This window comes from Rhinoderma darwinii, chromosome 2 (genome assembly GCF_050947455.1).
Source record: "Rhinoderma darwinii isolate aRhiDar2 chromosome 2, aRhiDar2.hap1, whole genome shotgun sequence".
Classification (NCBI taxonomy): Eukaryota; Metazoa; Chordata; class Amphibia; order Anura; family Rhinodermatidae; genus Rhinoderma; species Rhinoderma darwinii.
In genome coordinates, this window is record NC_134688.1 from 282,964,629 (window position 1) to 282,986,174 (window position 21,546).

At 42.6% G+C, this 21,546-nt stretch overlaps 1 protein-coding gene across 6 annotated transcripts in view; it reads right to left on the bottom strand.

The window, feature by feature from the left end:
- Positions 1 to 708: 708 nt before the first annotated feature.
- Positions 709 to 21,546, bottom strand: part of DLGAP3 (DLG associated protein 3) — a 487,940-nt gene continuing 467,102 nt past the window's right edge. For all 6 annotated transcript variants that reach the window (XM_075853349.1, XM_075853348.1, XM_075853347.1 and 3 more), the window contains one exon: positions 709 to 7,744. In XM_075853349.1, coding sequence (XP_075709464.1) covers positions 7,526 to 7,744 — 219 coding nt within the window. In that variant the 3' untranslated portion in view covers positions 709 to 7,525. The remainder of the gene's footprint in view (positions 7,745 to 21,546) is intronic.

Below are 21,546 nucleotides of genomic sequence, written 5' to 3' on the forward strand. Positions count from 1 at the left end.
AAAATGCACAAAAATGAAAAAATTAGATTGCATTATATGTAGGGATGGCTGTGTTTGATACATAGACCACAGAAAGTGAAGGTTAAAGACTATATGGTACAAGAGATAAGACTATGTGATTTTATATGCTAGATGTACATGGTAATAAAATGTTCTTTAACTTTTTTTTTAAGATACAGAGCCCAAGCTTAGACCCGTTTAACCCACTAAATATATTCTTCCAAACGTCTTGTTTATCTTAGCATAGGAGATTTAAGTGTCTAGTGTAAAATAACTGCAAATGTTTAACATGCTTTACTTTTATTGAACTGAATGGAAAGCATATAATTTTGAAGGGGAACCCTAAGGGCATGACCACACATGGCGGAATTCCTCCGCAACTGTCCGCATCAATGCCGCACAGAATCTGCGTTGCAGATTCTGCAGCGGATCTGCACAAAATGTGCAGAAAATTGATGCGGACTGGCCGCTGCGGACTGCAGGAAAAGTGCTTCTCTTCTCCCTATTCAGTGCAGGATAGAGAGAAGGGACAGCACTTTCCCTAGTGAAAGTCAAAGAAATTCATACTTACCGCCCGTTGTCTTGGTGACGCGTCCCTCTTTCGGCATCCGGCCCGACCTCCCTGGATGACGCTCCAGTCCATGTGACCGCTGCAGCCTGTGCTTGGCCTGTGATTGGCTGCAGCCGTCACTTACACTGAAACGTCATCCTGGGAGGCCGGACTGGAGACAGACGCAGGGAGTTCTCGGTAAGTTTGAACTTATATGTTTTTTTACAGATACATGTATATTGAGATCGGTAGTCACTGTCCCGGGTGCAGAAACAGTTACTGCCGATCGCGTAACTCTTTCAGCACCCTGGACAGTGACTATTTACAGACGTCTCCTAGCAACGCTCCCGTCATTACGGTAGCCCCATTGACTTCCTCAGTCTGGCTGTAGACCTAGAAATACATAGGTCCAGCCAGAATGAAGAAATGTCATGGTAGTAAAAACAATACGCTCCGCAGCACACATAAGATCTGCGGACTTCATTGCGGAATTTTGACTCTCCATTGAAGTCAATGGAGAAATTCCGCCATGAGTCCGCAACCAGTCCGCCACTGCTCCGCAACAGACAGAGCATGCTGCGGACACCAAATTCCGCTCCGCAGCCTATGCTCCGCAGCGGAATTGTACGCATCGTGTAAACGAACACTGCTAAATTAAAGTGAAAGTCAATGGAGAAACGGCTCCGCTGCGGATTAACGCTGCGGAGTGTCCGCAGCGGAATTTAAGTGAAATTCCGCTATGTGTGAACCCGCCCTTAAGGGTTTGCATAATGGTTCATGCACACTACAGTATTATGTATCTCAGTGATATAGATCCATAATACGGAGACCATTGAATGCTATGCGATCATATCGTACCTCTGTGTACCTTCAATTTTATATAGAGGCACGTAGATTTTATTTAATGAATTCCAAAGGCATTCAATCCTAGAAGCATTGCTTCTAGGGAAGAATATGGTGCCTCACGGAGGCACTATAGGGATGCATATAAAGCACCTATGGCTCCATAAAATAATTATGTCTGCCACCATAGATGGTCCATATTCATGAGTCCTAGGAAGTATACTGTTGCTGATAAAAGTGGTTTCTAAATGTCTTCAACTTCAACCTTAAAAAGGACCTGTCACTAGGTCATAGAAAGTGAACCAGCAGTCTCACCTTACTACCGCCGTCTCCTGGACTCCAGCGGTGATTTTTTTTTTAATTTTTACGGCCCCGTTTCCTAGATATTTCCCCCGTTTTTTTTGAGCCAAATATGGTAATGAATCCCTTACTAGCTAAGAGGACTTCAACACCAGCCATTCTCCTGAGGTAGAGCTACCTCACAGCCTCTGAGGCTATCCTATCAGCTGAGGCTGCTTCACACACACAGTGCTAGCTCGGCGGACTGAGGCTGGTGGGAAGGGGGATCACTTCAAGTAGCCATATCTAGGGCTATTGACCACCTAGAATAGTGGTATTGGTGACATATGAAAGATGAGATACTAGCAGAGATATCACCAGTTAAAGACTCAGTCGGGAATGGGAACTGTTTATGCATTTAGTATACAGCTTCAATTGTGTTTTCAGCTGGTGACATCTCCGGTTGTGTCACAGCTGGAACTGGCTCCTGTATCAACACTATCTACTTATATTTATCTGTCAGCTAAACATTGTATTAAACATGCTCCCCCGACATGTTTCTCTACATATGTAGCGTCTTCAGGAATTTGGGGCTGATCACTTTTAATACAATGTTTTGGCTGACAGATAGATAAATATAAGTAGATAGTGTTGATACAGTATACTACAGCCGCTGGTCTAAACACTAATAGACACCAACTTGCTATCAAATACAGTAATACCTAGGCACTGTGCCTTATAGGTTACTCACTGTCAGCTTCACATTGCCTATGTTAATAATGTGTGGTTCTCTAATGTTGCTTTGAATAGTAATCAATAAAAGTTATATTTTAAAATTTCTCTATATAGGTAGTTGGGAAATGAGTTTTTTTCTTGCCTTCTGGCAAATAATGTATAGAAATTGTTCATGTGCCTGCCAACTACCAGGGTCTTTCTAGTGCTCTGTCATATACAAGCAAAGACCCACCCTCACTTCTTGTAATCCATCTCGGCGTCTCTGCTGCTAGACACGGATTTCCCATAGCAACCAGCAGTGGACAGCAACTTAGGAGGAAGGGAGACACCTAGTGGCCGGCACTATAGGGTGTTTTTTGGGGGTAAGACAGAATTTTTATTAAATAAAGTGATTTACGTTTTTGATATTTAGCACATTGGCTATCATATCAAGACATCAAAGTACAGTGACTATTTCATTTGTAAAATTTTAATTTTAATTTTGTAATGTAGACATGCATGTGGTGATCACATTATGAAGTACCTTGTGTTTAGATTCTTCTAACTATTAGAGTGGCATCTATGGAATTGTATTCCAATATTAACAGCTACAGTACAATGTGATTTAAATTTACTTTATCACATTAGAACATTGTTTAACACTCCCGGTTAAATAGAAATTTTTGATCTCAAGTAAAATATCCCCCTAATTGAGATGTCACATAGCACCCATTCTCTAGCAAATGACCTAACAAAAAAAAAAGCTCCTTTACCCCACAATTGCCATGTCATAGATGCAATGGTCTGTACATGCACCAATCAGTCATAAAACAAGCAGGGATATAATAAGCAGGTCCACCATCAGGGCAGTATGGCTGGTACTCCCATCGGGGCCCAACCACGAAAAAAATAGCCAGTCTGCCGCCAGAAAATGCCACCGCCCATCGTCCATATAATAGTACTTTATTCCTTATGAACAGGGCACCAGTGGAATGTATTGGGACCGTTTTTTTTCTCCAAAGTAACTACCTTGGGGCCCTGCTCACAAGTTCGTAATGCTGGCCAGCATCAAGACGTTGTGTGCGATGGTGCATACAAGGTCCTGACATGGATGGAGGCGCAGTCTGGTATAGGGTCTGAATTAATTTCAGGGTCTGATCTGGGTTCTAAAATAATTTGGGGGTTTGAATCAATTTAGGGGACTGGTCTGGAGTCTGAATTAATTTAGGGGTCTGAAGTAAATTAGGGGTCTGTTTAAGAGCCTGAAATGGTCTGGGGTCTGAATTAATTTAGGGGTCTGGTCAGGAGTCTGAATTAATTTAAAGGTCTTGGTGGTTTAAATAAATTTTGTCATCTGGTCTAGGATCTACTCAGGTGATGTAGGTGCCATGTGTGAGGATTGGGCATACAGTAGGAGATCTTAGAGCCTGCAGGAGCTAGAAGCAGCAGCCAGCACTGAATCTTGGTGTGTGACTATGTTCTTTACAGGTAGCAGCTTCAGTGCAATGATTTTTATTATGTTGCCCCATTGCACACTTACTGTCTTCTCCTTGGCCACCAAAGATCTTCTGCCCACCCCAGCGCCTCCACATAATGACTCTCAGATTGCTTCTCCCCCTGGCCCAGTGGCCTGGTCTGCAGAATCAAGTTTTCTTTTACATTGTGTGGATGGCCGGGTATGTGTGCATCGCTTAGCTGGGGAGGAGTGCACTATGGGATCCATGGAGGTGTCACCTCACAACTTGCAGGACTTAAAGGATCTGTTGCTAATGTCTTGGTACCAGATATCACAGGACACCTTCATAGGTTTTGTGGAGTCCACGCCTCGATGGGTCAGAGTTGTTTTGGCAGCAGGAGGGAGACGAACACAAAATTAGGCAGGTGGTTTTAATGTTATGGCTGATCAGGGTACATGTGTGTATGTATGTATATATATATATATATATATATATATATATATATACACAGGTCCAAGTCTATATTTGACAAAGAAAAGACATGGCTTCCACATCAATGGTTTATCATAGAAATCTGTACTATGTTTGTCAGGGAAGTCAAGGAAGACAAAATCTGTGACTTCCTTATCTTTTGCCATACATACATCCCTGATATAAGTGATCTAATTGCTAGAAGTCAGCTTAAATCACTTGTACAATACATGCACAGGAAAAGTCAGGGAAGGTATAGACCACATCATCCAATTTTCACTACTATCGATCTGAATCAATAAAAAATAAATACACTAAAAATAAAAATAAAAAAACAATTTACATTTGCAAAAAAAGTAAGTGAAATAAAAAGGCAAAAAATGAGAAAAAAAATAGAAAAAAGCTCAAATAAAAAAGTTCTATACCGTCTAGGTTGTTAATGTTTTAACATTAGGACGGCATCATTTATGACATTTCATTATGCATTCACATCATTCACTAATATAGGAAAATGTGACACATCCCAAGTGCCACCATCACTTAAAATTATTCATAAAATTGTTTGAAAACAGGAGTTTTGCTTTGGCTCATGCAGAATACAATCTATTGGGAGATGAGTATGCCTAGAAATAAAAATAAACTAATATTAAAATGGCTACCTTTCCTTTTGGCCGTTATAGCTACATCAGTCCTACACAGTACATAGTACTCAGATTTGGTATTGCTAGACACATGATTAGCAGATGTCTTTGAGTAAATAAGCTATATTAACATTTCACAGAAAACAAACCCGGAAACCTGTATTTTCTTCCAGTATCAGCCCATTTTTCCTACATAATTGTAACATAATTCTAAGTCCAATTTGGTACTGTAAGAAAGAAATATTTGTCTAGAAAAGAAAGAAAATAACATAATAGACTAAGAACTAAAACAAATCACATTTAAGCTACAGCATTCCAAAAGCTTTAATCTGCCCTGATCAGATGAAAGTTCTCTGGTCATGAAAGGGTATCATTTAAATTATTAATGGGTTCCCGTACAAATCTTAAATTAGGTTACCAATAGTGAGCACCTTAAAGGGGTTGTCCGGTTACAACAAATTAATGTAATTTTTTAGTATAATTAAAAGTTATTCAATTTTCCAATATACTTTCTGTATTAATTCCTCATAGTTTTCAGTAAGAACATTCATTGTTTACATCCAGTGGATAATAATCTGCCCATGGTCATGCGATGGACACACAGTTGCTGGGCTCGTTGCACTTACAGTATGTGTATCAGAGCTGTCTCTTCTAACGATTCCAGCACCTGTGTGTCCATCACATGACCATGGACAGAATTGTATTCACTGGAAGTAAACAATGAATGTTCCTACTGAATAACAACTAGCAGCACAGAAAGCAAATTGGAAAATTTTATTTTTGATCACACAAAAAACAACAACATTAATTTGTTAAAACCGGACAACCCCCTTTAAATGCTCATATTTTGAAATATAGTCTGTGTTCAAATTTTAGAGAGATGCTACAGAATGTAGGTAGTGTGTGTAGGAATACAGGCTACAGACTCATCCATGAGAGAAGCTGCAGGGATGGGATGAAAGGATGAGCCTGTACCCTGTGTAATTGCTATCTTCTACCACCCACATTGTGTTGCAGCACCTAGTGGCTAAATATTAACGAAGCACTAAACCTAGAAATAAAAGATAAAAGTAAGCAGTATATGCATTTCCCACACTATTTGTTATTCTGCAGGGTTTTCTTCCTTTCCCTGAAACGAAAGAGTCTTGCAGAAACCTTGCAGAGGACAAAGGACATAATTCCCTTCTAATCCCTTCTATTTCTGGTTTTACAGGTGGCTGAGGGGCAGGGTTTAGTATCCCTGGTCTCCTGTTGCAGATATGGCAGTGGGGGAGTGTCTCCAACTATATCTAGTAGCCTTACAGACAGACACTGGAATGTAAGGAGGAGGGAAGAAATGATTGATTTCTAGGACATGTAAAAAATAATTATTTTTTCTTTCTCAGTATTAATTGAAATATGAGACGGACCGGGATCAAATAGAGGAGGAGACTTGTGAATTGCTGATAGCTTTTAACTGTTTTTTTTTTTTTGTATTTTATAAATATTCTGCATGTTCTTTTAACACAGACTTTTTACTCAAACTTTGTAACCTTTACATTTGTTAGGAACTTTTTAAATTAAAAATGCTTTACTCAATGTTGGCCAGAACTCCAAATGAAAAGCTCCCATTTGCAGACCTTCTCTATGATGTGGTAAAGGCTGTCAATTGTCTGGTGAAAAAGAATGCAACAATTACCTCAGTAGTTCATCTAAAAAGAAATCAGTGACACAAATGATGGATGTATCTTTTCACAAAAATGTTTAAAATTTCATTCATCTCTATAGGAACTTGCTTAACTGCAGTGAGCAATTTGAAAAGAAATGGAGAATTTCCTTTAAATGCTATATTTTATACACCATTGAACTAAACTGAATGTTTGCTGCGAGATTATATGTAAGAAGTGATACGATTACTAAATCCTATTTAAAAAAAATATTTTATAACCTACATGTGTATGTTCTTTCCCAACAGTAGTGAGTTGTATTCCCAAACATGCATGGACCAGTACATAGTAGATTCACAGAGCAATTAAATGCTACCTAGCACAAACTCAACACACTGCATTGCAGGTCAATACAGAGTATTTTCTTGTATGTAAAAAATAGGATTTTCCTAATACAAATAAAAATTATTTAAAATATCTAGTTTGGTTTCCTCCAGGCATTAAACGCCTCTCATCAGGGTGCATTAAAACATAGCTCTAAAAGGAGCTACAAAAAGACTTTGACACAGTGTTAACTTGTGGTCATACTCAGTACTGCTACACAATGCAGCATGCCATTTTTTAAGCTACATATGAGTTTAAGGGTAGAGGGTTGGGAATGAGGCTAGAGGGTAAGCAATTCTCTCCAGCCCCTGCAAAAGAGACAGCACTAATTGGTTATCTAGCTCTGCCCTTTGAAGGGGAGGGATTTTGATGAAAGGGTAGTTTGGTTTGGGTCAGAGGGGCCTCCCCAAAATTACACAGCTGTGGTCATTTTTTCAGCGTTTTTTTTTTTTTTCTTAGAATAATCTCTAAATATTTTCTATGTATATATGTATATTATTATATACAGCGCATACAAAAGGTTAGTGTACATTGTCCTCTTCACAGTCGGGTCTGGGCTTCAGGGATGTAAATCTCTATGCTGTCGGCACTCTCTGTGGCAGAGTTATGCCTGTAAGAGGCAGCCCGTTTAGCTGCCAATAGCCTCTTCCTGGCCTCCTGCCTCTGACGGTCAACAGAATCCAAGGAACGATCTTTGACTGGATGCACCTTCTGACGGAGTGGCTTCTTTGGTATGGGAGGAGGAACCTTCTTCTCCTCCTGGAAATTATAAAATGCATTAAGAAGATGAACACAATCCATGCTATCATTGCTTTGCAGCTTACATACGGATGTAGCCATCTTTATCTTGACTGATAACTTGCTGCAGCGTGATATCACAAAACAAAAGCCATTGAAAAGTCATTGAAAAAGACAAGATAAAGGATCTTGCCACTGTGTATTTAATACGTTAAAAGTCCAGATAAAGACGGCTACATCTGTAAACCAAAATGTTACAATATTCTTAATAATGCAATTTGACATATACTGAATGTTTTACTTAAAGTAGCACTACAGCAAACATTTTTTTGGACATGTAATGCCTACTCACTAGCAATATTCTAGCAGTGTCATTTGTTTTTCTTTGCACAGTTACATCCATACATTTTGTACCCTTTCAATATGGGCAGCTGTGTCCACATTGAGCTCAGTCTGACCACCAGAATAGACCATGCTCTCATGGGTAGACAGGAAGTCAGTCTCTTCTTGAGGAGTTTCTATGAACTACAGGAATACATCATCATCTATCAAATCCCTGCTGGCACCTCTCATACAACTCCCCTACCACAATGCTCCGCCTTTCTTGTTGCTCTGTATGTCCTTTTATGCATAGGGACCTGCTGAAGAGATCATTTCTGCCCTTTCTAAGGGAGCAGTAGGGCAGAGATATAATAGGCGAGTCCATGCAATGATTACCTGCAGAGTTATAAAACTTCCTTGACTCACACTAACTGTCTATACTATCAGTGATTGATGTGTGCAGGGAGTCTAGTGTGTTCTATGTGATGCAGCTTCACACTGCTCTCCCTGCCTCCTGCTTGTAAGAGGTGACATGCAGAAACCTATCAATCCCAATTAGGAGGCAGGAGAGAGCACTGTAAAGCTGCATCTCATAGGATACACAGGAAACCCTATATTGTAAGTTAGGAGAGTTTAATTACTAAAGAGCAATAGTTCTATGTCACTGAGCTCTAGCACTTACTGCACCGAGATAGGACTTAGAGAATAGAGAAAGGAGTTTGATGAGACTCGACCTCCTCTGCCTCTGAAGAGCCAGTGGCATACTGGAAACAGTAGACTGCATTAAGAGAACCACATCAGAGGGAAGGAACCAAGATGGTGAACAGCTCATATAAGGCACATCAACTAAAACAGGTATACACAAGGCCTTCCCAATCATATGGTGCACTATATAGTAGAAAAAAAAAGTTTGCTGGCGTGTTTCTTTAATAAAAAATAAAGTTAAAATCAAGGCACACCTATTCTCTGGTTAAATTAAGTATATTTAAACTCTAAGTGCTTAGACCTACAAGGACAAAAAAAAACTGACTTGCAAATTGTGAATTTAAGCGAGAGTACAGGTTCCCTTTGCTTTGCTGTTTGCTTAACAGGGTTAGATAGGACATGCTGTATGAAAACTATTATATTGGATAAACATGATTAGATATAGAAAACATATTTTGAACAAAAGGTTTTAGACATGATAAGTTTTAGAAACAATGTATTTTATGTTTAGATCTTAGGCTATGTTTCCATTGCACAATTGACGTATGTATCAGGAGGAAAGCTCCCAGTGCATTCATCATAGGTACCCATAGGCTACTATTTTATCGACGGAGACCAAAAAAGTGTACTTTTGGCCTCTGTCAGGTGGGATACATTGGAGATACAGTTTTTTGTTGGATAGAATATCGTAGTCACTTATTCTATTCTATCCAGATACATCTTGTAAAACAAAAATTATTTCCCAGTATACATGTTTTTACATATTAGCTCATGGGTGACGAATGCTACTGTATGACATTTATCACATTCATCAGTTTAATATACATTATACGTTTTTCAATAGCTTTTGACATATCCGTTAAACAAATGCCATAATAGACTATGGGTGACGGATGCTTGTGATGGATGCCTAACAGTGGCTATTATGGGATTCATTTAACAGATACGTCATGAAGATACGTCATGAAAAAGTTACTGAGGGTTCATGAGGTATCCAGTTAAGGGATCCCATATTAGTTTACGGGGATGGATGCCACTATCAGGCATCTTATGGAAAGGAATGAAATATGAACAGCACAAATCCGTCACTCCACGAATGCCACAGAAGTTCTACTAGGTCAGCCCTCATCTACAAATACGTATGTCCAAAAGAAGTGAATGAAAGTCAGCATTGTCTTAAAAGATGAAAAAGGTTTATTGTTCCATAAAGTACACCATGCGACATTTCGAACTCAAAGACGCCTATCTCAAGTAGTGAAAATAGATGATACAAGCTTTAAATATGGAGACCTAAATACAGTCACAGATAAGTCATCCAGCGTCCATGACAACCATCCGGTCATCCCAGCACTATTTGCAGGACAAAGGTAGTAATTTGTTATTATGCAAAATATTGTGTAATCTACTATAAGATATTAAAAATATTAGTGCTGTGGATCCAACATATCATTTATCATATACAAGTAACCTTCTGTAATGGCGCAGCATTATTACTATATCCTCATCAATTTTAAAACTTTCCTCTCCACCACAAGGGCAATTAGACAATAGACATTCGTGAAACGACAGTATTATACAAAACCACGAGGGACAAAAATATCTCCCCTATTAAAATTATCACTAACAAGGACTATCCATCCCAGTACTTAAGAAGATAGTTCATTTTACCCCAACAGAGTAGTGTATGAGACCCACAATGGATGAGACAATACAGATTTACAATCCATTAACTTTAAATTCGAGGTTCAAACCCTGCAGATGGAATGAATCTAGAAAGAAAATCCACTTCAGCTTTTTTTTATGAAGTAGCTTCTTCCGATCACCGCCCCTTCTCAGGGACTTAATTTATTTCTCTAAACCTAAGCTGATTTATTGAATGGCCTATGTCTATAAAATGACTAGCGACGGGTAAATCTAAAATCACAAATCTCTGTGGCCATTTCTCTGACATAAATAAGACTACATGTCACTATGTGTTCATATGAGGGGTATTTAAAGCTTGTATCATGAACTATTTTAACTGCTTGTGAAAAGTGTCTATGGTCGAAACGTTGCATGGTGTATTTTATGGAACAATAACAATTTTTCATGTTTGAATATAATACTGACATTCATTCACTTCTTTTAGACTTTCAGGCATCTGCCACAGCCTTCGTTTAACATATATGTCTGGAGTTTTCCCGGCATATACATCAAATGAAGATGATTAACGCAGTGCGAGAGGGGCTTTAAAGGAAACTGTCAGAAGATTAACCCCTTAATGACCAGGCCATTTTGCACGTTAATCACCAATGATTATTTTTTGTTTTTTCACGGTCGCATTTGAAGAGCCGTAACTTTTTTTTTATTCCGTCGACATAGCCGTATAAGGGCTTGTTTTTTGCGGGACGAGTTGTATTTTGTAATTGTACCCTTTTTATATGCTTATAATATATTGAATAACTTTTATTAACTTTAATTTAGGAGAAAATTGAAAATAAGCCAATAATCCAGCATTAATTTTCACGTTATAAATTTACGCCGTTTACTATGCAGCGTAAATAACATGTTAACTTTATTCTATGGGTCGGCACGATTACGGGGATACCAAATATGTAAAGGTTTTATATGTTTTCCTATGTTTGCACAATAAAAAGCCTTTTAGAAAAAAATTACTTGTTTTTGCATCGCCACATTCCAAGAGCCGTAATTTTTTTATTTTTCTGTCAATGTGGCCGTATGTGGGCTTGATTTTTGAGGGCCAATGTGTAGTTTTCATTAGTACTATTTTGGGGTACATAGGACTTATAGATTAACTTTTATTTATTTCTTTATGGGGGGAATGGGAGAAAAGAGAGAATTTTGCCGTTGTTTTTTGCGTTTTTTTTGTACGCCGTTCATCCGGCGGTTTAATTAATGTGTTCATTTTATTGTTCAAGATGTTATAATCGCGGGGATACCATATATGTGCATGTGTTATTTGTTTTGACACTTTTACGAAATAAAACCACTTTTTGGGCAAAAAAAGGTTTATTTGATTTTGACTGTAATTTTTTTTTTTTTTCACAAACTTTATTTAACTGATTTACATTTATTTTTTTAGTCCCACCAGGGGACTTCACTATGTGATCTGCTGATCGCATATATAATGCTTTGGTATACTTAGTATACCAAAGCATTATTGCCTGTGTAAAACTGCCAAGCAATCTAACAGACATTTGCTGAAGACAGACCTGGGGGTCTTTTTTAGGCCCCCGGCAGCCATGGAAACCCGACGGCGACCCGCAATTTCTTTTCGGGGGCGCCGATGGGGTGACAGAGGGAGCTCCCTTCCTCTGTCAAACACATTAGATGTCGCTGTCACTATTGACAGCGGCATTTAATGGGTTAAACTGCCGGAATCGGAGCGTGCTTCAATTCCGGCAGTTGCAGCAGGAGCCAGGCTGTGTATAACAGCCGTGCTCCTGCCGCTGATCGCGTGGGTACAGTGGCAGTACCCGCACCATCACAGGACGGATATATCCGTCCTCCTGCGCGAACTAGCAGCTGCAGAGGACGGATATATCCGTCCTTCGGCGTTAAGAGGTTAAATAGAAGACTTTTCTTAAACACATATCATTATCAGAATAGACTTTTCCTCCGTATTAAAAGGAAAAACCCAAATCTCACGAGGTTTCCTTCTTTGCTGGGAGATACCAACTGTGAGGGAGGTGAGCTGATTCTATACAGTGTTTGACTGGTGAAGTGGAGCCTTGTGCTCAGATCTGATATGAATTAGAGGTGAGGATCAATTTACTGTGACAGGATTTACCTTTTTCTGGTGAGAGACGTAGGGTAAGGCCACACAGAATGGCCCTGACCTGGCAGTGATGCGGCCAACAACTGCGTCGGCACCATGTTGAGCGAGGCTGTCAAATAACATGTTAATGGCCACGCGTTGTTGCGGGTAAAACAGCCCTTTACCTTCAAAATTGTGCGGCTATAAAGTGTGTATTAATTAATGTCTGATTTTGCAGGTAGCCGTTTTACCCGCAACAACGTGTGGCCATTAACAGGCTATTTCACAGAAGCGCCAAAAATTGTGCAGGCGCAGTTGCTTGCCACATCACGGCTGGGTCAGGGCCGCACCTTGTGGCCTTATTCTTAGAGATAGATTTCCCAGATTGCCCAGCAGCCCTTTTCTCCCTCTCTTACATTGCTGCTAATATAACAATTCCAAAATGAAATAAGATAGCAGCGCAGATCTTCACTGTACATATGCTGCACACTCAGTCTCACTCCCCACAGTGAACTCAGAAGCAGGAAGTCTCACAGAGCAGTCGAAATCGTCTTAGACTGCTCTGCGGCTTGTGGAGGGACCAATTCACCTGCAGTGTCTCAGCTCTTAAAGGGCCAGAGCTTTTATCACTAAATAAGAGTGGAATTTTTATCGTTTTCTCATTTATATTTGAAAGAGGTTTCATATTTTGGTCTCCTTCTACTAACCAAGAATATGCCCTCTTTACACCCTTAACGCAATATGTAGTACATGAACGTCGTCTTGCGATAAGGCAAGACGCCTTGTATGTTATAATGATCGCACAAGCATAGAATTCTAAAGCGGGAGCCTGACGTTTTTTAAACCCTTCGATGCCACGGTCAGAAGCATCTGTCAGGCCATCGGCGTACTACAACGCGATTGCATAGTGCCGATGGTAACTGCTGGGTTACCATGGCAGCTGAGGGCCTAACAAAGGCAGTAAATCACTGACAGGAAATAATGCTTTGGAATTCTAAGTATTCTAAAGCATTATATAAGCGATCAAGCGATTGCTGCTTCAAAAAAAATTAACCACACAGTTAAAATTATTCAATGAAGTGGCATCTCAGGTGTGGTTGGCTGCGAAATGTATTTATGGTTACTCTGATGTGCAAACAGATATGCTACTGTGGTTTAACCCAATTCTCACACAGTTGTCAGATGCTTTGGCTCCATCTTTTTGGATTCAACATGGGGTATGCACTATTGGGGATATGTATACGGATAATGTTCTTAAATCGTTTACACAGCTACAGTCTGATTTTTCATTATCTAGAGATGCCTTTTATAGGTACCTCCAATTGCGTCATGCTCTTAAATACCAATACCCATCCTCTGAGTTGGCATTCTCGCAATATCTCTGCCATATACACATCCCTCATTTTGGCCAAATTAGTCAGCACAGCTGTAATGACTCGTGTAGGGAGACGACAGGTGAGCCCTAATCTACCCGCAACTCAGTCCCTGCCTACTTGCACGGCCCTTCCTAAGTGACGGCGTACAACTGGGCGACGGTCCCTACGCTCAGTAAGTGCAAGACAGACAACACAAGACAAGGGTACACAGATGCAAAGGGGAAGTAGGGGCAGTTGCCCACGGAAAACCGTGTGCAACAGGCAGTGGTGAACGAGCCGAATCAAACCAGGAGAGTACGTAGTAGCAAAACAGAGCAGGAGAATAGTCAGTCAAGCCAGGGTCAAAAGTTACAGTGGTCAATCAGGTAAATAGCAGGAATAGCAGAGCCAGGAAATAAGAGAATCACAGGCAAGGAACATGCTGCAAGTGAGGGTATAAATAGACCAAGGGCGGGAGCTAGAACCGTCAGGCCAAGCTGTGATAGGTTCTCCCTCTCCTCAGCCTGCAAGCCTGAGTGGTAACAGATAGCGTCACTCTAGCAGACCTTGGAGCTGATGAAGGCTGATTAACCCCGGGCGTCGACACAGAACCTGTGTCTGGCAAACCCTTTACAACAGCCTTACAGGTGAAAGACAAGAGTACTGCACAGATACCAGACCTATCGGTAGGGGATTGGGATGACATCCTATCCTCTCCACTACTTGTATCTCCAGCGGCCAATAACAGGATGATACAACTATCCATAATTCATCAGAGTTACCTTACTCCTGTTAGATTGAACAAATTGGGTAGGTGTAGCATCCATGCCCACGGGCCGTCGGGTTTACTCACCTCCCGACGCCCGCAGCCATGGATCTGTGAGCGATTGTCCCCATCTCCTTCCTAGGAGACGCAAGCGTTCACTTACACTCTGGTCCGCTGTGTCCCGTAGGGTGCGCGCGCACGCACGCTCGTGCCCGCTCTTAAAGGGCCAGCGCGCGCACATGAAAATAATCATCATCATCAATCCACATGATTTCCTGGCCTATATGAAGGCCCCAGCCCTTCTGATCCTTGCCTGAGCGTTGTTAGTTTATCCCAAGTCTGTTTTGCAAATGGTCCCTTAGTGTTTCTCGTTCCAGTTGTTACCCGTGCCCTGTTACCTGTTCCTGTATCCCGTGCTGTGTACTTGTTCCTGTGCCTACTAGTGCTGGAATGGTGTCCTACTGCACCTGCTGTCGTTTGCCACATCAAGTGTCTTCTGCCATGTCCAGTGTCTTCTGCCACGTCCTGTGTCTTCTGCCACGTCCAGTGTCTTCTGCCACATCTTGTACTACCCGCCACGTCTGGCGCAACCTGCTGCACCGACCTCCATCCGTGCTGAAGCCACAACCACCGTCTGGGCTAGTTCAGGTATCCGTGCGTTACGAACTGCCATTAGACTTTTGTATAGACTGAGACCTGGTAAGCTGCCTCTCTGCTACGATGGAGCAGCCTAGTGGGTCCACATACCCTGTGACCGTAACAGTACGCTCAGGCCATGGAACCCACTGGCCAGCCCAAGACCGCGGTCCAGAAGATACAGACGGAGATGCATGACCTACGCACACGTCAGGATCAACTCCTTGAGGCCGTAAATTCTATCTTGGTCCGTCTGGATCTACTCACTTTTCCACCTCCGGTTCTTCCTCCTGAGGCTGTTGCTGTACCTCTGCCCGCTGCTCCTCCTGTTTGTTCCGGATCCACAGTTCCTCTGCCTCTTTCTCCTTGCTATGACGGTGATCCCAGAGCATGTAGAGGATTTATTAACCAATGCATGGTTCATTTTAGGCTACGGGCTCATCTCTTCCCCTCCAAGGAGGCGAAAGTGGCATTTATCATCTCCCTTCTTGCTGGCAAGGCCCTCGCATGGGCCAACCCAATCTTGGAGCAACAAGGACCCGTATCCTCGGACCTAGCCTTGTTCCTGCAGTACTTTCGTGTCGTGTTCGAGGAGCCGGGTCGAACTTCCTCTGCCGCAGCCACACTGTTGACCCTCAGGCAAGTGAGTTCCACAGTAGGGGAGTATCCTATCTCCTTCCGTATCGTGGCAGCTGAGCTTGCATAGAACAATGAGGCACTGGTGGCGACCTTCTGGCAGGGACTGTCCTCTCACATCAGGGACAAACTGGCGGTCCGTGACCTTCCTTCTACCTTGGATGCCCTCATCCTGTTAGCCACTTGGGTTGATATGAGAATCCGGGAACGCACTCAAGAGGTTCAACAGGAGAGCCCAGTCCACAGACCAGCACTCTCGGTCAAGAGACCATTATTGCCTCACCCTAGTGCGCTACCTAAAGAACCCATGCAGGTAGACAGAGTCCGGTTGTCTGAACAGGAGAAGCAGCGCAAAAACTCCTCTGGACTATGTATGTATTGTGGCCTTATGGGTCATTTTGTGCGCCAATGCCCACAGAAACTGGGAAACTCCAGTACCTAGGGTTGGTTGGAGAGGCAACTCTAGGTGGGACGTCTCCAAATGTTAAAACCTCTTCCAAATTATCGATTCCTGTGGCCATCATCTCCGGAGAGACGTCACATCCTCCTCCGCCTATCTTGATTCTGGAGCAGCTGCTAATTTCATCCAGCAGGATCTAGTGGAACATTTACATCTACCCACAGTTCTTCTGGAGAGACCACTGGCTGTTGCCTCTACCTTTGCCTGATCCGATTGTGTTTATCATGGAGCCATTGACACTATGGGTCGGAGCTCTTCACTCGGAGCAGATCGCCTTCCTTGTACTACCTAAGGCTATCAATCCTATCCTGCTGGGTCTGCCATGGCTTCGCCTACACGCCATGGTTCTTGACTAGAGTTCCGGAGAAATTCTTCAATGGGGTTCCAGATGCCTTAGCCAGTCACAAGTCCGTCCTGTTATGCCCCCTCTGCCTCAGTCACTCTCCGGTCTACCATCTCAGTATGCCAGTTTTGCAGATGTCTTCTGCAAGCGAGAGGCTGAGATGTTGCCTCCATATCCGAATTATGACTGCCCCATTGAACTGGTTCCAAATGCTTCTCTTCCCCGTGGACGGGTATATCCTCTCTCCTTGCCAGAGACTTTATCTATGTCACCCTATAATCAAGGAGAATTTGGAGAGGGGTTTTATACGAAAATCTTCCTCCCCGGCTGGGGCCGGCTTCTTCTTCGTTAAGAAGAGAGATGGATCTCTTCGACCCTGCATTGATTACCGTGATCTCAACTAGATCACGGTCAAGAACAAATACCCATTGCCACTTATTTCCGAGCTGTTTGATCGCATACGAGGAGCCAAAATTTTTTCTAAGTTAGACCTGCGGGGGGCTTATAACTTAATCCGGATTCGCCGGGGTGACAAATTGAAGACAGCATTTAACACCCGTGATGGGCACTACGAATACCTAGTGATGACCTTCGGACTGTGTAATGCTCCCGCAGTGTTTCAGGAATTCGTCAATGATATTTTCCAAGATCTCCCCTATATGTGTATTGTAGTTTATCTCGATGATATTTTGATTTTCTCCCCAGATCTGATGACCCATCGGAGGCATGTCCGTCAGGTTCATCTGCAACTAAGAAAGAATCGCTTATATGCCAAGTTGGAGAAGTGCGTCTTTGAAAAGAGGTCTTTGCCCTTCCTGGGCTACATCATCTCGGATCAAGGTCTTAAGATGGATCCTGAGAAACTAAAGTTTGTCCTGGAATTGCTATATCCTCAAGGCCTGAGGGCCATACAGCGGTTCCTGGGTTTCGCCAATTTCTACTGGCAGTTTATTCCAAAATTCACTACAGCCTTGATCCTCCATCATCCTGACGTATCTCGGCTGTTTTCATTGGAGGTGGACGCTTCCTCTGTTGGTGCAGGTGCACTTCTGTTCCAGAGGAGCTCCAAAGGAAAGGCAGTAGTATGTGGTTATTACTCGAAACTTTTTTCTTCTGCAGAGCGCAATTACTCTATTGGAGATCGGGCGCTACTGGCCATTAAATTGGCTCTGTAGGAGTGGAGACATCTTCTAGAGGGCGCAGCTCACCCCATCTTGGTCTACACTGACCACAACAACCTTACTTATCTTCAGTCCGCCCAACGACTAAATCCCCGTCAAGCCAGGAGGTCGCTTTTCTTCACCTGTTTCCAATTTGTGCTCCACTACCGTCCCGCTGACAAGAATGTGAGGGCCGATGCCCTGTCCAGGTCATTTGAGACGGATGACACTGTGGAGTCCCTTCAAACTATCATTGACCCGTCCTGCATTGTCACTGCTAATCCTTTGCAGGTTAGAGACATCCCTCCGGGGAGGACTTTTGATACGTTGGCAGACAGGAGAAGAATTCTCCACTGGGGACACAGTTCTAAACTGGCTGGGCACGCTGGTGTCCGTAAATCCCGAGACCTGATTGCTCGTCACTTCTGGTGGCCCATTCTACCTAAATGTTCTGGACTTTGTTTCTTCTTGCACGGTATGTGCTTCTAACAAAGTTACTCACTTCAAGCCTGCCGGCCTGCTTCAACCTCTGCCTGTACCCAATGCCCCCTGGCAGAACATTGCAATGGACTTTGTCACTGACCTTCCCCCCTCAGCAGGAATGCAACGCTGTCTGTGTAGTGGTGGACCGATTCTCGAAGATGGCACATTTTATCCCGCTGACCGGCCTACCTTCTGCTCCCCGAATAGCGAGTCTCTTCATTCAACACATCTTTCGCTTGCATGGCTTGTCTCTTCACATTGTGTCCGACCGGGGGGTTCAATTTACCTCAATGTTCTGGAGAGCACTCTATAAACTCCTGGATGTAAGATTGGACTTTTCCTCAGCCTATCATCCCCAGTCCAATGGGCAAGTCGAGAGGATCAACCAGATCATGGAGAATTATCTCCGCCACTTCATCTCTTTACAGCACGATAACTGGGTACAGCTTCTTCCTTGGGCCGAGTTCTCGTACAACAACCACACAAGTGAGTCCACCACTTCCACTACGTTTCACATTGTGTACAGTCAACATCCGAGAGTCCCTCTTCCTGTGTCAACTACATCTCAGGTACCCGATGCGAACTCTGCATTTGGGGACTTTCTGCAAATCTGGCAACAGACCCAGTCCTCTATTTTGCTGGAAGTCGATCAAATGAAGCGAAAAGTGGATACAAATAGAAGAGAGCCACCTCAGTATCTTCCGGGTACCAAGGTCTGGCTGTCTTCTCGGAACATCCGTTTGAAGGTGCCTTCATACAAGTTTGCTCCCAGGTTCCTTGGTCCTTTTGAAATTCTGCAACAAATAAACCCTGTCTCCTATAGGCTGCAGCTGCCTCCTACCCTCAGAATCCCCAACTCCTTTCATGTGTTCCTCCTGAAACCAGTGGTCCTGAACCACTACAGCAAGACTTCTAGTTCCACAGTTGCTCCCAGCGGTTCTTCTAATGTGTTCAAGGTGAGGGAGATCCTGGACTGCAAAAGAGTAGGGGTAAGGACTTTCTATTTGGAGGAATGGAAAGGGTTTGGTCCTGAGGAGAGATCCTGGAAGCTGGAAGAGAACCTCAGTGCTCCTGCTCTCATTAAAAAATTCCTCTCTCGCTCTGGTCCCAAGAAGAGGGGGCGTAAGAGGGGGGATACTGTAGCGTCCATGGCCACAGGCCGTCGGGTTTCCTCACCTCCCGACGCCCACAGCTATGGATCTGTGTGCGCACATGAAAACAATCATCATCATCAATCCACATGATTTCCTGGCCTATAAGAAGAACCCAGCCCTTCTGATCCTTGTCTGAGCGTTGTTCGTTTATCCCAAGTCTGTCTTGCAAATGATCCCTTAGTGTTTCCCGCTCCAGTTGTTACCCGTGCCCTGTTACCTGTTCCTGTATCCCGTGCTGTGTTCTTGTTCCTGTGCCTACTAGTGCTGGAGTCGTGTCCTACTGCACCTGCTGACGTTTGCCACATCCAGTGTCTTCTACCACGTCCAGTATCTTCTGCCACGTCCTGTGTCTTCTACCACGTCCAGTGTCTTCTGCCACATCTTGTACTGCCCGCCACGTCTCGCGCAACCTGCTGCACCGATCTCCATCCGTGCTGAAGCCACAACCACCATGTGGACTAGTTCCGGTACCCGTGTGTTACGAACTGCCGTTAGACTTTTGTATAGACTGAGACCTGGTCAGCTTCCTGTCCGCTACGGTGGAGCGGCCTAGTGGGTCCACATACCCTGTGACAGTGACCGTAGGTACCCGAGTACGGAATGTCACAGATGCCACTTCCCAAGGTCTGATTTTTGGCACATGATATGGGCATGTCCAAACATTTCTTCTTTCTGGGAAGAAGTCGTTAGGGTAGCTACTGAAATTCTACATATACCAGTTCCAGTTATTCCACAAGTTTGTCTGTTTGGTATCTTACAAGATGAACAATGGCCTCATTACATGAGAATATTCCTCAGGGAGGTGTTGTTTATGGCGCGTAAACCTATTGTTCTCCATTGGATGGACCCACGTCCTCTTACTACGGCTAAATGAAAATCACTTGTAAATTCTATTATTCCGTACGAACGAATAATGTACAGACAGAGATAAATTCTATAAGATATGGGACGCATGGTGTACTTCTGCTTTGACTTAGTATACCCCGTACCGGTATAATGATCTTAGAAAGTTGTTGACACATAATTGACGTTGATGGGATGAGTTTCTGTACGTTACAAAATATATAGTATTTGTTACTGCCAATTCTGTACTATATGTCTGAATACATGTGTGTATTTCTTGAGATATTGTTCTGTTTCATACAATCTCTGTTGTATCCTGTGTATTATGTACATATGATGATTGCATTTGTACTACAATTCTTCAATAAAACGAGTTTAAAAAAAAATAATTCAATAAATGGTACACCAAAATGGTACCAATAAAAACTGAAACCTGTACAAACAACAACAACAAGCCCTTATGTGGCTACACTGACGGAGAAATAAAACAGTTGTGGCTCTCAGAATGTGGAGACACAAAAATTACTTTTGTTTATAAAACGTGTTGTTGTTTTAATAGTACTAAAACTAAAATTTATACAAGTTTGGTTTTGCCGGATTCGTAAAAGCCATAAAAATATAGTCAACATGTTTTTTTACCGCACGATAAACAATGGTAAAAAAAACCAGCAAAAAACAATGTCGGAATTGCTGTTTTTTTGCATCCCCCCCCCCAAAAATGTATAAGTTGTTATCAATAAATTATATGTATGCCAAAATGGCACATTGAAAGACAAAATCCATTCTGCAAAAAACTAGTTCTCACACAGCTACATCGATGGAAAAATAAAAAAGTTATGCTTTTCATATGCAATGATGTAGAAACTGAAAAAAATGGATTGGCCCTTAAAGGGGTTTTCCAATCTTTAAAAATTGTGTGCAAATTGTTTAACTGCAGTAAGATTAGTAACTTACTAATGTACTATATGTAGTTAAAATGTCTCTATAAACCAGTCTTAGGGTATGTTCACACGGCCTATTTACGGACGTAATTCGGGCGTTTTTGCCCCGAATTACGTCTGAAAATAGCGCCTCAATAGCGCTGACAAACATCTGCCCATTGAAAGCAATGGGCAGACGTTTGTCTGTTCACACGAGGCGTATATTTACGCGCCGCTGTCAAATGACGGCGCGTAAATAGACGCCCGCGTCAAAGAAGTGACCT